Genomic DNA, 14,445 nt, shown 5'->3' on the forward strand with positions numbered 1-14,445 from the left:
TAGCAGCCAGCCTCACGTGGCCTGTTCTGTTTTGTATTTGTACTGTAGGTGTGGAATAAATCAGGAACTCTGCCAACTAGCCCCACCTCCACCACAGTGAGTAGTTATCTTTGTGACTGTAGGGAAGCGTGGACAGCAGAATGTCTGTATAAAAATAAAATAAAAACATTGTAGGCTGCTCCTTTTTTTTTTCCCTAATGCCAGCCCAGACTGTTCCACATTTGAATGTGTGATGTCTGAAGCACAGTCGTGCTTGCCAGTGGAGGCTAATAATTATTTGTCCCAGAGAAATGGGAAATTTGTGTTCATCCAGGTGGACACATTCTCTAAAACTCAACTTCTTTTGCTGCTGTCTGTGGCTTCATCTACAGTGCAAAACTAGCCTTGTTGCATGTGATTGTGATCCCTGGTATTAGTCCAAAGAATGGAAGTGTTGGAAATCATTGGGGTTTTTTAATGCAGCTGTTGATACCTGACTTGTGTCTGCATTAAAACTCTGAGATTTCCAACTGGAAAGCAAAAAACAGAGTATTACATATAGCTCAGATATGCCTGACTGTTGTGGAACCTTTCCAGGTTCCACACCACCACCCAGAGTCAGACAGGACCCACTGTAGCCTAAGGAAAGGGAAGGGAAGAGTTTTGTGGTCATTTTGGGAACCTGATCAGTCACCTCTGAGGCTTCAGGAAGAAAAATGTCGCTAGAGCTGTAGGTTAGATTTTCCAAGAGTGCACTCCAAAGTAACAACAATAAAACCATAATTGTGGGACTGTGTAAATTCAGTGGAGCTTTTTCCTGTCTGTTTAATGAGTGTTTACTGGAAGCTTGTATGGTTGTGTTGGCTGTCAGTGAAATCAATCCACAAACAGTGACATGACTGAGCCCTTCCATGGATGCCTCTTTGAGCAGTTCCTGCTGTCTGGCTGTTCTTTCCTGACCCTTGTTCCCTCTGTTAGATTCTTTGTAGGAACAGCAGTCTTGGAAGCCCATCTAATATATGTGGGTCTCCTCCTGGTGCCATTGGGAAGCCCCACAGCTTGGAGAGCATTGGTTTTCCTCCAGACTCAGTCACAGCAGCTGGCAGCTACAAGAAAGCACCGGGGTTTGAGCGAGAAGATCAGGTTGGGGCCGAGTATTTGAAGAGTTTCAAATGCCAGGTTAGTGGGGAATATTGGCTGGAAGAGTTGGGGGGGATGAGAAAGAATAAGAGATTGCCCAGTCTAGCTTGAATGGGGTTTTGTTTCTGCTGGAACAAAAGAGGGAAAGCACTGTTCTGGTATGAGCAGCTTCTGGATCTCTGCTCTTGTTTTCAGTCTCCCTTCCAGCCTCTTCCATCTCACATCTGGTCTTGTCTCCCTTGCTGCCATCACACACCCAGTCTGTAGAAATCAAATTGCTGCTTGTTTTCCTAACCCCTCTCAACTTCTGTCCTGTGTTGACCCAGGGTAGCTTCCCACATCACTTCTTGCTCTTTCTTTTTCTATGTCTAGGTCCTTGCCAGGAGTTGCTGTGTCTTTTGCTGTATTGTCTCATGGAAACTCATCCTTCTTTCTGTCTTTCCACTCCAAACTCTTACCTTGATCTCCATCACTTGGTTTGTCCTCTGTTCACCATTCCTCTGGTGTCAGAAGATGTCATGTTAGTTGTCTCTTGCTTCTGTGGCTGTATCATTCTGATCCTTGACTCTGTCCTGTGCCTTCTGTATTAAATTAGAACTCCTCATTCTTATTTGAAGAATCCTCTGAATATTACCCAACCCACATCTCTTAATGACATTCCCTCTTATCCCTTTTGGATATCCCACTCTTGCCTTACTTCTTCCTGGTGTTGTGCTTTATTCATGCTGCTCCCTAGGCTTGGAACAATCTCTCCAGCTCTTTTGCCACACTCAGTTTCTTGCTGTGAATTTCCTTTCTTGGTGTTACAATTAATAATTTCTCTGCACCACCCCTTCCAACCTGAGCCCAACCCAGAGCTTGGGTTTTTGTTTCAGTTTTTATTTCTCACTGGGTTTGTAATTTTATCTTGATTTAGGGGGAGGGGGGAATAGCTCCTTGTATGAGGAGGTGCCTGCAAATGTATCTCCTGCAAGTTCTTTTGGACAAGAGTATAAAAAGGCATAAGAATACCAGGTCTGTGTTGCCTGAGAACAGAGAGGACAAGAAGTGCTGCTTTCAGCCTGGCCATGTTTTCACTTTGGTCTGTGACATTAAAGAAGTCAGTCTTAATGAGCGTGTACTGCTGTGAGAAAACTGTGGAAATATCCTGTCCAGACAAGGTCTTGCATAAAGTAGTTGAATTTAGCAGCAGACTCCATGGGTTTTATTTATTTTTATGACTTTGGGAAAATATGGCCAAGCTTTGCAGTAGGGCCAGACTTGAGTACTGTTTAGTCTAATTAAAATGATGCAGTGACAAATCCAGATTAAGCTATATGCATGTGTGCTCTCTTATCAATGCTCCCTTTGTCTGGCCTAGGGGGGATGTGCCTTAGGAAACTGCAAATTGCTGCAACACATCTTTGGGGGCAAAGAGCAGAGCATGCTGTGATCTTGGCACTTCTTGCAGGCACAGCAGCTTGTAACAGTTGTTTAGAAACAAAAGGAAAAACATGTCCTCCTTCTCTGTGGCCTGTGCTGCAAAGGAGGAGAGAACCCAGAGCTGGAGGACTGAGAGAACCCCTGGCTGCTGCCAGCAGGGGCAGGGTGCCAAGGAGGCCCTGCTTTGGAGAAAATGGGCAGCAAGCCTAAGCCAAGGAGAAAAGGGATGGAGCATGAATAGGACTTGTAAAAGGAGGGCCAGATGATGAGCATTTGTATCTGGAGTCAGAGCTGTGCTACAAAGATACTGTATTCACATAACTGCTTAATTGTGTGCTTTAATTAAGCAAAACCTGTGTTAAACAGGAATAAATAGCTATTAAGGTATAGACAGAAGTAATCACAGTTGCCTTGTGCTAGGCTTCTACACACAAGATTAGGTGTCTCATAAGTGTCCTGATTTAATTTTACTTTAATCTATAATTACTTACTTTTTAAATTCTACTGTAATTCCCTTTGGCTGCAGTGAGCACCAGAGATTCTCAAATACCCTGTAAATTAGATCAATAATGAGGCATTTAACTTTGTCAGCTCCTGTGTGAGGAGACACCCTGGCTCAGTTCTGCAATGGCCTTGTCATTTTCCCCCTGTAGAATTTATACAAATAGTTGCTATCTCATTAGAATGAAAAATGCACCTTCAGTCTTAATAGATTCCACATAGTTTATGGTAAGGCTGAGCCAGCAGTTAAAGCTAAAAATACTTTTCCCAAGTCCCAGAAGATTTAGCAAGCTGGAAAAATGCTGGCTGCACTGGAAGGACTTGAATGCCACAACCAGGAGGTGTTCCCAAGTCTTGAGACACGGCACAGTAGGTTTGTTCCATGCTGGTCAGAAAACATTTAGTTTCACTCAATTTATGTACCTTGTTCTCTTCCCTGACTGCAACAGAGGGAGCTGGAGAATTTCAGCCTCTCCTTTGAATGTCTGTCTCAATGTGTGCCCTTTCTAATGTTATTCAGAGCTAAAGGAGACTGCCTTAGTGGTGACATTTTGTTTGCTCTATTTTTCCCTTGTGTTGTGTGAATTCCAGCTATTGGGAGTTGGGGCTGACTTGGAAATGTCTTTTTCTCCTCCTTAAAGGAAAAAAAAAAGCACTTCCAGTAAGCCTAACTGCAGCAGAGGCAGCTCCCCAGGCTGGCAGGAAGGCTCTCGGTGGGGGCACGGCTGCCTGTGTGCCCTCCCCTCGCTGCTGCTGACGTGTGAGATGGCACATTTGGTGTTCAGAGTGTCAGACAGGGCAGGGCTGGGCTGGCTGATGCAGCAGCAGCCTTATCAGACACTCACAGAGGCACTCAGAGAGCAGAGCCAGCCCATCGTGGGCTCCTGTGTTGTGAACGTGCTCAGGGAGGTGTGAGAGAACACTGCAGGAGCACCTTGTGTCCATCTCCCTGCCTGTCTGGCAGCCTGTGAGCTCTCTGGCTGCCCACAGGCATAGAGCTGAGCAGAGAAAATGATTTAATGAAGTAAAAGCAAGGGAGGAATTCCTGCTCTGCTCTTTTGCCTGTCTGGTTACGTCACCCCTCCCCAGCACTCATTTATCTTTGGCATGAGATTGTTCAGCCAAGAACCAAGGGCTGTCACTTAGCTCAGGGTGGTGCCTCATGCACATCATGCCTCAGTTTCCTGCAGAGATGGATTTGGGCTAGAAAGCAGGCTTGCTTTATGGCTGGGACACGTCTGTGTTTCACACTGGGGGGTTGGGGAGTGAGTGAACAGGCAGGGCTGACTCCCAGCACTTTTTTGCTGCCTCTGTGTGCCCAGAGGGTGGGATTGATCTCCTGTGCCATGTCACAGCATGGGAGAAAGGGAGCAAGGCCTGCAGACAGACTGACAGACTCCTGAGGCCACTTCCCAGCTGAATCCCAGCAGAACTGACTGATGTTGCAAGGCAAGAGAGTTGATATCCATAAAGATATAATGCTGAAAGCACCTTAAGCTGAGTTTTTAGCCTGGATAGTGGGATTCTAAATTGGCATTCATGCAGTTTTGCAATTCCAGACAGCCTTGGCCTCACTTATGTTTTCTAACTTTGAGCTCTTATGTTAATGGATGAGGTGAGGATGTTTTTGTAAAGTTAGTTTGATGATGTTGCTTTGAAAATTGGTTAGTTATCACTGTGTTTTACTCCCAGTCCTAGCTGGGAGCTGGAAAGGTTTGAGGGAAAACATAATCTACATACTTTTATTTTCCCCAAACTGAAAAATATTTGCATAATTGAACAATGCAGTGTGCCTCCCACCATTTCTGGCCCTTTCTGGGTGTTAGATGCAGTAAGGGTGATGAGTTAGTTATAGCAAGGCAAAATAATTTGGTTTTGATCGTGGTTCTTAGGATGTGCTTTGTGCTAGCAGGGGTCTTACAGCAGCATTAAAGGCAAATGTCACTGTGACAAGTCTCTGCATAACTCTGGGGGTGATGCCTTGCTATACAGAAAGCAAACAACTTGGAATGTTTCCAGTTTGCTGTGCTTTTCCTCTCCCCTAATTCTGCAGTGCCTTGGGCAGCCCAAGAGAGGGGTGGACTGTGTTTCCCATGGCCTCTCCAAAGCCAGCAGCCAGCCATTTGTAATTTTGCTAAATAATCTCTCTGCTTATCATTTGTTTTGTTTCTTTACTGCAGCAAGCAAAAATGAAGTCCCATTCCCTGGAACACAGGAGCCAGGAGCAACCTTTGTTACAGCCCAAACAGGTATGGAACTCAGGGCTTCCAGCACCACAGAGAGATCTGTGCATCCAGACAGCTCTGCAGGGAGTAAATAACAGTCCAGACACCATTAGGGATGCTCAGCTGGAGGGATTACTTTATGAAGATGGGATGATTTGCTGGAGGTGTTATTTGGGAGTAGTTAGACCTGAGTGAATTCAGGGTAGATTCATAGGGCTGGACTGTGCAGAAGAGTCTTCAAATTACAGAAAATTGAGCTGGGATGGATCTCTGGAGTCATCTAAGTTCAAGGATTTGGCAAAGGGAATTTAATATCAGGTTCTAAGTCGTGTGCTGAACTAAGTCTGAGTGAGTGATTGTGTGGCCCATGGCTGTGATTGCATGCAACCTGTGGGTCACAGGAGTTAATTCTGGGGCAGCCTGAGAGATGTTTAGAGCACTGGGGAGGGGAGGGGGGCCACAGAATGGAGAACAGTCGACAGAAATTAAAGAAAAGCTGTTAATCTCTCCCCACCCCCAGCCCAGTGGCAGCAGTAGCCATCTGTCAGGTTGGAAGCAGGCAGGAAACAGGTTTGCTGCTGGCATTTGCCTCCTTCCTGCACGTTTCCGAAGGGCTTGTTCTAGAAAGATGTTTTATTTCCTACCTCTTTTGCTTTCCACGCTCTTGTTGCAGGACATCCTGGGCATTCTCCCAGTGGGGAGCCCACTGACATCCAGCATCTCCTCTAGCATCACCTCCAGTCTGGCTGCAACCCCCCCGAGCCCCGCCGGCACCAGCAGCATCCCAGGCATGAATGCCAATGCCCTTCCCTTCTACCCAACCAGTGACACCGTTGAGTCTGTCATAGGTAACTTTGCCTTTTTCACTTCTGACAGTTTAGGGCTTCCTCAGCCATGGATCTCCAGGAATGAGGCTTGGAGTAACCTGGGTGTTGCAGTGACCTCCAGATTTCCGTGTCTGTCAGTGCTGGCAGATTGCTGGAGCTTGTTCTGTGACTGTGACACGTCTGATGTTCCCTGCAGGTCATTTGGGATGAAATTCACCCACGGGACCAACTGAAGGCCTCTGAGCCACTCACTCAGAATGTCACATGGTGTAAAAGGGCCTTAGCTTTAGCTTTGTCAAAGTGACAAAGAGGTCTTGGACTAGGCAGGAAATCACAGGGGCATTTTCCACAGTTACAACCCCTCAGTTCTAAATGAGAATTTTATAGCCAGAGCTACCACCAGGGAGATTGTAAGGACTTTGCCCTTTGTGGAGTGTAGGACAGAGGCTGTAAGAGAAAGGAAAACAGGAGAGTCCAGAGAGTGGAGTCACTCTTAGATAGGCACAGGCTTTTTGGTCACCTGTTTTTCTTCTTCCTTTTTTTTTCTTTTTTTTTTCCTTTTTTTAATTAAATGTGACGTTTCTGAGGTGATCTCACTAATTTGTTAAAAATAATAATAGAAATGAGTGGGCATGTGTGGGATGGAATTATATTGATCATCATTAGTGATGAGGCATGTTCAAATAGATATAACAGTTTCAGGCATTAATAAGCTTTATTTTACCCAATATGAGAACCTCAGAGATGTTTTTTAAGTGTTCCCTTCTCCTGGTATTTCTTTTCCAAGTGGCTTTTCAGGAAAGCAGGGACAGAGCACAAACCAGACCCAGACATGCCATAAGGCAGTGTTCCTGTACATAAGGGATAGACTTAAAAGAGCAGTTTGGGGAAGACTTATGGGATCTGCTGTTAATTAATCAGATTTTTGTTTTCATATACCCTTTGAGAATACTTAAGACAAAAAGAAGCAGGTCAGGTTCAAGAACCTGAACTGAAAAGCTGCCCATGACACTTCTGCCAAACCAGAACAGGATGGAGAGTAGGGCCCTGAGAGGTAGCAAGCACAGGCTCCTCTGCATGTAGGCTCTTTGGGCCATCCTATCTCTTGAAGTTGTTGGTCCTTTATAACATAATTGGTACCTCTGTGTCTGGCAGAGTCTGCCTTGGATGACCTGGACCTGAATGAATTCGGAGTGGCTGCCCTGGAGAAGACATTTGACAGCAGCACAGTGCCCCACACGAGTGGCATCATGATAGGTACATGAAAGCAACAGAGCTTTCTTTATCTTCTGCCAAGCAGTGTTGCCCAGTCACCTCAGTGGAGCCAGCCCAACCAAGCTCTAAAACCAGTCCCAAAATGACATTGGTTAAAACAGCAATTACAACAAACTCTGGCAACCCCTGAGCATCTTTGAAGTGAGAGCTTGCCCTTACTGACTAGCAGAGCTGAGCTGTTGCCATTGGGCCCAGCTGTCTTGGGGATGTTTCTTGAGACTGAATGGGACTTGCCTGATTTTTTTTTTTTCCTTTTTTTGTCCTTTTTTTCCTTTTTTTTTTTCCTTTTTTTTTTCTTTTTTTGAATGTGTAAGTGGACTCCAGAAAGCATCTAATGCATTTCAAATCAGGCTAAATTATAACAATTTGCATCTTAAGCAGAAAACTCTCCCTAGCTGTAACAGGAAACTCACTGACCTGGTAATGCCATCCATCTGTCAGAGTGTCATCATGGTCTGCTGATTTGGTTCCTGTAATGTCTGTCTCATTTTGATACATGGAGGGAGGCTAAGGCCTCTTCTGCCTGTCTCTGATGGGTGTCCAGGGAAAAAAGAAACATCTCATAACTGTTTTGGAAGTGGTTGTAGTTTCTGGCTGCCCTTGCTGTGTAAAGCAGTTGTTTGAACAGGAGCTAATTGGTTGTCTGAAGGTTTCCAAGGGAACTGCACTGCCTGGAGCTGTATTGAGGTAGGAAAGGACCTGTGGAAAGAAAATTACTTCCACTTCCCTGGCAAAGATTGGAGCCTGTTGGAGGTTTACTGTCCCTGGCTGCTGCTGCTCCCCCCTGCAGTGCCTTAGGGATCCTCCCCTTCTCCCTCTCTTCACATCAGGCCTGGGTGATACCTGGTGATCTAAGGAGGGACATAGATGAGGAGAGAGCAGGGCTGAGATCTCCCTAAATCTGTGAGTGGCAGGCACAACAACCTCTGGTGGAAGGTGATGTCCTTTGTGGTTAGGCTTTTGTTTATTTGGGGTTTTTTATTACTGATAGATCCAGGCACTCAGGTATGTGTAACTACAGCTAGTCACTGGTTTTTAGTGTTGAGATCATGGTGGTCTTCTCACTACAGGTTGTTTGGAAGTATAAAGGCAGAGGCACATGTTTTAGAAGTGAATTTTTCGTGACAAAGTATTTCACCAGATACCAAATTCATCTTCTCTAGACTGACAGGGACCGAGCTCTGCTCAGAAAACCTTTTGTTCCTTTGGCCACTGAAAGAGTAATCCATTGAATTGTGGAGGGTCTTAACCTATGTGGGTCATGGGATGGCAGCTTCAGTGCTCCTCTTAAAGGCTGAGAGGGGAATGAAACCTCAGGAGAAGTGGAGGGAATCCCGAGGGGCTCAGGGAGGAGAAAGGGAACCTGACACCTCCTGCTCTGAACTCCTGCCTGTGTCCACACCTCATGGTCATACATAGCCATCCTCTCTGTGTGTTCTTTGTCCAGGTGGGAGTTTGCTGCAAAGTTCTGCTCCTGTAAATATCCCCGGGTCCCTTGGAAGCTCTGCCTCCTTTCACTCCGCCTCTCCTTCTCCACCGGTCAGCCTCTCATCGCATTTCCTCCATCAGCCCCAGGGACACTTAAGCCAGTCAGAAAACACTTTCCTGGGGACATCAGCTTCTCATGGATCATTAGGTAAATGCACAGTGTGTGTGTCCCATGTACATGCCTGTCTGTGCCATGTAAGTATTTTCTTTTCAGTTGGCTTTAATTTCAATGTGTTATTTCACTGCTGCCATGAATCTCTTCTTCCCATGAGAACAGCAATGGGACTAGAAGCTGTTTCACCAAAAGTCAGCTAATGCCTCATGAACAAGGGAGCAATTCCCTCTATTTCCCTTGTTTCTAGGCTGGGAAAGAGGGGCAGATAGGTTAATTGCCTTGCTTTGATGATTCCTTTCAGGGAAAACAGCTCTGCCTTTTCCAGCACCAGCAAAGTGGTGCTTGGCTGAGATTTCATATAAAACTCAGAGCTGGGTGCTCAGCTCAGCTTAGCTTAGTTTAGGTAGGGATTGCAGTTTGCCCTTGGTACTGCTTGTGGGCCAGATTGGCTTCTGGGAGCTCCAGAGCAGGCCTGGCCCCCTGGAACTTTTCCTCCTGTTTGACACTGCACCAGTTCTGCAGTGTGGACTTTCCAAAAAGTGTTTCAGTTTTGTCCCCTTTGCTCCTTCCCCTCCTCAAGGGTGTTTCTCCTGCATGAGAGACTGAAGGAAGAGAAATTACTTTGGAGCTTCAGCTGTATCAGGAAGAACAGGGAATTTAGCAGACAAATCTATATGTCTTGTTTTATTATCAAGACATGGGATTACCTTGAGAAATAAAACTGTTTGGCCTCCAGGCTACAGGGACACCAGTTCAGCTCATTTCTGTTTGTAAGAGTAAATATTAATTCTCTCTATTGATGCTAGACATAAATGCCTCTTAAAATCTGAGATACACTTTCATCTTTAATATTCAGCTTAACCTAATAAAATTATTATATGCTTGTGTAAGCTATTTCTGCATGCACTTATCTGTGTAACTGCATCCCTTGTTTGCACAGCCCAAGCCCATGCTTCCATGCTTACCATTGCTGCTTGTTAGGCTTTAACAGCTTTTACAATTACTGTAATAAAAGACATCAGAGGCCATCTCTGCTCTTAATTAGGTTGAGGCTGGCTGTTTGTCCCAGTTTTTGTAAGGAAAAGAAAAATTGCTGTTTCAGAAGAAATTAGTTATGTTTATCTTGACTGTATATTTATATAAATAAAAAGCCAGAAATTGCAGGAAATTCACAAATGCATTTAAATAATTTATTTATAAAAGATATTTTTCCATAAACACTACAAATCCTTTGCTGGGGTTTTGAGAAGATATTTAAATAGTATCTTAGCAGTTAGCAGTCATCTGTTCCATTTAACTTAGTGAGTGCACATAACATGTCAAGTGTGTAGTTATCACTTATTTGTATTGAAATTAAGTTAAAAATACCTAGTTCTGGGCTGGTTTCCACTGTGCTAGGTGCAAAATGTGCAGAGAAGGCTTTTCTGCCCAAATGTGAAATGAGAACAGCAGATGGAAAGAGGGAGTTAAAACAAATTACAAGATCAGCCTGGTCAGCACTGTGGCAGAATTTGTGGCTTGCCAGCATTCTGCTTAATGCTGGATTCCCATTCAAGAAAACTGAGGTTTGAAAAATAAAATGTGAGTTGGGATTCCATTAAAACTTCTTGCTTTCATCTGAGCACCCTTCAGAGCAGCTGAAATGGATCTGTGGTAAGTGGCCTGAGCCAGCAAAGATCCCTTGCTGCTCTGCTGAATGAGTTCATGTGCCTAAGCCCTTGGAGAAGACAGTTTTGTCACTATTTGTGTCTTGGCTGGGAAGTCAGTGGTGCTGGGATAGCCCTCAGTGAGAGCCTGTTGATCCAGGGTTCACTGCAGGCACAGTTTAGCTGCTGTGAGATCAGAATTATCGACTGCAGCTCGATTTAGGAATATTCCCAGCCATTGGTGAGCACACTGCATGAAAATGGCTCCAACATCAAACTGGAGCAAACTGTGTGGGTGAGAGTCCACACTCTGTCTCAATATTACCTTTTCCTGCTAGTTTTCTCCTGAGTGCAAAGTGTGGATATCTACCTTAAGTGAAAGTTATGGAAAGAGTACTGGACTCTGGAAAAATAGCCAGTTTTGTCTACAACTGATTTGCTATTCCTTTGTCTTCTAAGCCTTGAATTTCTTCCTGAAAAGAGAGTTTATTTGAACAAGCTAAAGTAGGGAAATGGCTGATTAGTTTTCTTTGATGCTGCTCACTAGCTCAGTGCTAGAACTCTGCAGAGGATGAAGCAGAATCAGATACTATTGTCTCTACTTGTTTATAAACAGGATTTTCCAGTTCTGTTCCTTGTGTATGGAAACAGCAATGACTTGGAGCATTTTTGTGACACTGTTTGGAAGTGAAGCTCCTTTTCCCAGCCCCACACTGAGGAGACAAAAGCAGAAGTTTCTTAGGGTGTAGGGTGGGAGGAAGCACCACCTGGGCTCTGTGAACCAGCTCTGGTGGCAGTGCTGCACTGAAAATTGGGAGGTAGAAGCCAGTCAGGGGTTCCCCTGAAAGAAGGGGCATTCAAGCTGACAGCTCTGCTGTAAAAGTGCTGCTTCTGAAAACAGCCTGATTGATTCAAGAGTTGCCTCCACTCAGTGTCATGGTTCCTCCCTGCATCACTAAAAATGAGGCTTAATGGTGTGAAATTTCCCTATAAAGTCCCTCTATGATGGACTCTGGGTGCAGGGAGATGAAACTAATTCTTAAGATGAACTTTTTATCCTATTTGCACATTTATGAATCCTGGATTTCACAGGGTTAGGGAGGAAATGGGGAAATTGCCAGCACCTGTGACATAACCCTCTCTATTTCCCTGTGAAACAGGTTTAAATGGGATGAACAGCAGCATATGGGAACACTTTGCTTCGGGGAGTTTTTCGCCCAGTACCTCACCTGCATTTCTGTCAGGTCCAGGTGCTGCGGAGATGGCACGGCTGCGACAGGAACTGGATGAGGCCAACGGCACAATAAAGCAGTGGGAAGAGTCTTGGAAACAAGCCAAGCAGGTACTTGGGCAAATCCTGGGATTAGGGAGTGTAAAGGAGTGGAGGGTGTCAGCCTTTCAACAGGCTCGCTGTGGACATGGAGGTGATGGACAGAGCTGTAGGCTTTACAGGTTCTCAGCATTCTTTCCTCTCCCTTGGAAATCACCAAATTGCTTGGCCTGGTGTGTTCAGGTGCTGGAATTGCAAGGCCAGATGTCACAACAGATGCCCTGAAGTGTTGGACAGTCTCTCAGACCTTTGATCCCAATAATTTATCAGTATGCAGAGTTCATCCCCTGAATGCTGTGAGCCAGATGAGTAGAGCCACAGCCCAAGCAGATGGGATATGTGGAATGAGCAATGCCTTGAAGTAAGGCTCCAAACATGTTTCAGAATTTGGGAACAGGCCAGATTGGTCAGAACTGGTGTGGGGAGTGTATGGAAATTGATAATTTTGCCTGGATTTCTCTTTGGAGACAGACCAAGTTTTCAGACTGCTTCTTTTACCCTCTTTGGTTGGGACTTGCAGGCTTGTGATGCTTGGAAAAAGGAGGCAGAGGAAGCAAATGATCGCGCCAACACAGCTAACATGGAATGTGAACTGGCCCGGGAGCAGAGGGAAGCCTTGGAGCTGCAAGTGAAGAAACTGCAGGAGGAGCTGGAGAGGATCCACACCGGGCAGGACCCGCAGTTCCTGCGCTCCTTCTCTGACCTGGAGACGCTCTCGCTCTCGTCGCTCTACACCCTGCAGAAACAGCTGCGGGCAAACCTGGAGAAAGTGGACAAGGTGAGTGCCAGGGCCTGGCAGGGCAAGGCTCTGCTCCTACAGGTCACAGCTTTTCCTCTTTTCTCTATTAGACACAGAAATCAGAAGCCTGATTCCAGGTAGATGTAGTCAAAGTGAGCTCTAGCTGGCTCACAGGAAGATAACTCCATCTTCTTTGTGCCTGAAGTACAGAGTGTAAATCAATCAAAGCTGCTCTGCTGATCCTAATGGTCCTGAAAGGCATCGTGCTGTGCTGCTTCCCTTTTGCTTGAGGAGATGAGCAGGGCAGAGAGCTGCAAGGCCTCCCTGCCCTGTGTGTGACACTGACGCTGTGCCCTGTCCCCTCTCTTGCAGGCAGTATTTCAGATGCAGTCAGTGAAATGCCTTAAGTGTCAGGAGGAGAACCGGGTGGTGCTGCCGTGCCAACACGCGGTGCTGTGCGAGACGTGCGCTGAGGAGGGCGAGTGCCCCATCTGCCACCCCAACAGGCCCCACTCTCTGCAGTCGTGACCTTCCAGGGACACTCCTGAGCATATCCTAGAGAACTTTTTAACTTTATACATACGTACATATATATGTATGTGTATATATATATATGTATATATGTGTGTGCATGGGCGTGGCTGTGCACCTGTAGGGACGTGCACACACACGCACATGCACACATGAAAACAGAAAATTAGTTGCAGAGCACTTTTTAATATTTTACATCCCGTATCTAAACTGCCCCTCACCCGTGCCCCACTAATTCTAACTCTTGATGAACTTTGAGAGCTGTTTTTAATACAGATCAAAGGGCCATTTGCAAAGAGTCTGTGTTTCTCCTCTTTTCTATTTAGGTGATAACAAATTTTTGACTATTTCCAGAAGGACTTAGAGTGGGCAAGAGGGGCTTCCACGTGCTTTCCAGAGGAAGAGTTGAGATCACGGGGAGGATCGAGGTGGTTTGAAATGACTTGCTCATGCCTTCGGTCCCCCTGCTCTTTCACTGACCCAGCTTGGTTAAAGCCGTCCCCCCTGATGGGAGCTCTGCCAGGCTCCTGCCTGGAGAGCCTCACACTGCCCATCTCTGAATGTGCAGGAACTTTGTCTGGCATTTCATCAGCAAAGTTCACTTTTTAAATTTTTTTACACTCTTTGTATATTTGTATGAAAAGAAGAAAAGAGGGAAAAAAAAATTTCTATTGGACCTAGAGCAAGCCAAGCCCCAAAATTCAGTGACCAGTGTTCACTGCTGATGCAGCCAACATGTTCCAGGTCTGAGCAGCCTTAGAAGTATTGCCCTTGGGTGAGCCAAAGCCCTTTATGAAGGAAATTTGGATGCAGAGGTCAGTTCTCTCCAGGCACCCCTTTGTCTGGTGGCTGTTTAGAGACTTTTTACTGTTTCAGACCAGATCAGTTTTGTTTTAGCCACAGGGACCTGATTCGTAGTCACTGCTGAAGTGCATGAACCAATTCCAGGTAGGCTGAGGACATTTTTGTTGCCTGTGTCAGCAGCTCAGGGGTGGTTTGTGGATTGCTGGCTCCAGAAACCCTGGTGCTGGAGATGTGTGGTGACAGAAATAGTCCAGCAGGACAGAGAAATGCCACCAGCTCAGACCTGCCCAGCAGCTGAGCTTTCCTGTGACTTTCCTTACCAGCATGTCCATTGGATTTTTACATCAGGTGGATTGCAGTAACCTGCTGGGATCTCAACCAAAAGGCCACTCAGTTGATTAAACATTTTTATTTGGCACAGGG

At 45.7% G+C, this 14,445-nt stretch overlaps 1 protein-coding gene across 8 annotated transcripts in view; it reads left to right on the plus strand.

Moving 5' to 3' along the window:
- Positions 1-13,941, plus strand: part of UNK (unk zinc finger) — a 42,639-nt gene extending 28,698 nt beyond the window's left edge. The window contains exons 9-17 of one of the 8 annotated variants that reach the window (XM_074555122.1): positions 49-96; positions 958-1,158; positions 5,223-5,291; positions 5,941-6,115; positions 7,250-7,351; positions 8,817-9,005; positions 11,863-11,960; positions 12,469-12,726; positions 13,060-13,941. In XM_074555122.1, the coding sequence (XP_074411223.1) occupies positions 49-96; positions 958-1,158; positions 5,223-5,291; positions 5,941-6,115; positions 7,250-7,351; positions 8,817-9,005; positions 11,863-11,960; positions 12,469-12,726; positions 13,060-13,215 (1,296 nt within the window). In that variant the 3' untranslated portion in view covers positions 13,216-13,941. Of the gene's footprint in view, positions 1-48; positions 97-957; positions 1,159-5,222; positions 5,292-5,940; positions 6,116-7,249; positions 7,352-8,816; positions 9,006-11,778; positions 11,961-12,468; positions 12,727-13,059 lie in introns of all 8 variants that reach the window. The other 7 variants (XM_074555120.1, XM_074555125.1, XM_074555127.1 and 4 more) reach the window with 7 other exon arrangements.
- Positions 13,942-14,445: the final 504 nt, after the last annotated feature.

The sequence above is a fragment of the Zonotrichia albicollis genome, chromosome 19, assembly GCF_047830755.1.
Source record: "Zonotrichia albicollis isolate bZonAlb1 chromosome 19, bZonAlb1.hap1, whole genome shotgun sequence".
Lineage (NCBI taxonomy): Eukaryota > Metazoa > Chordata > Aves > Passeriformes > Passerellidae > Zonotrichia > Zonotrichia albicollis.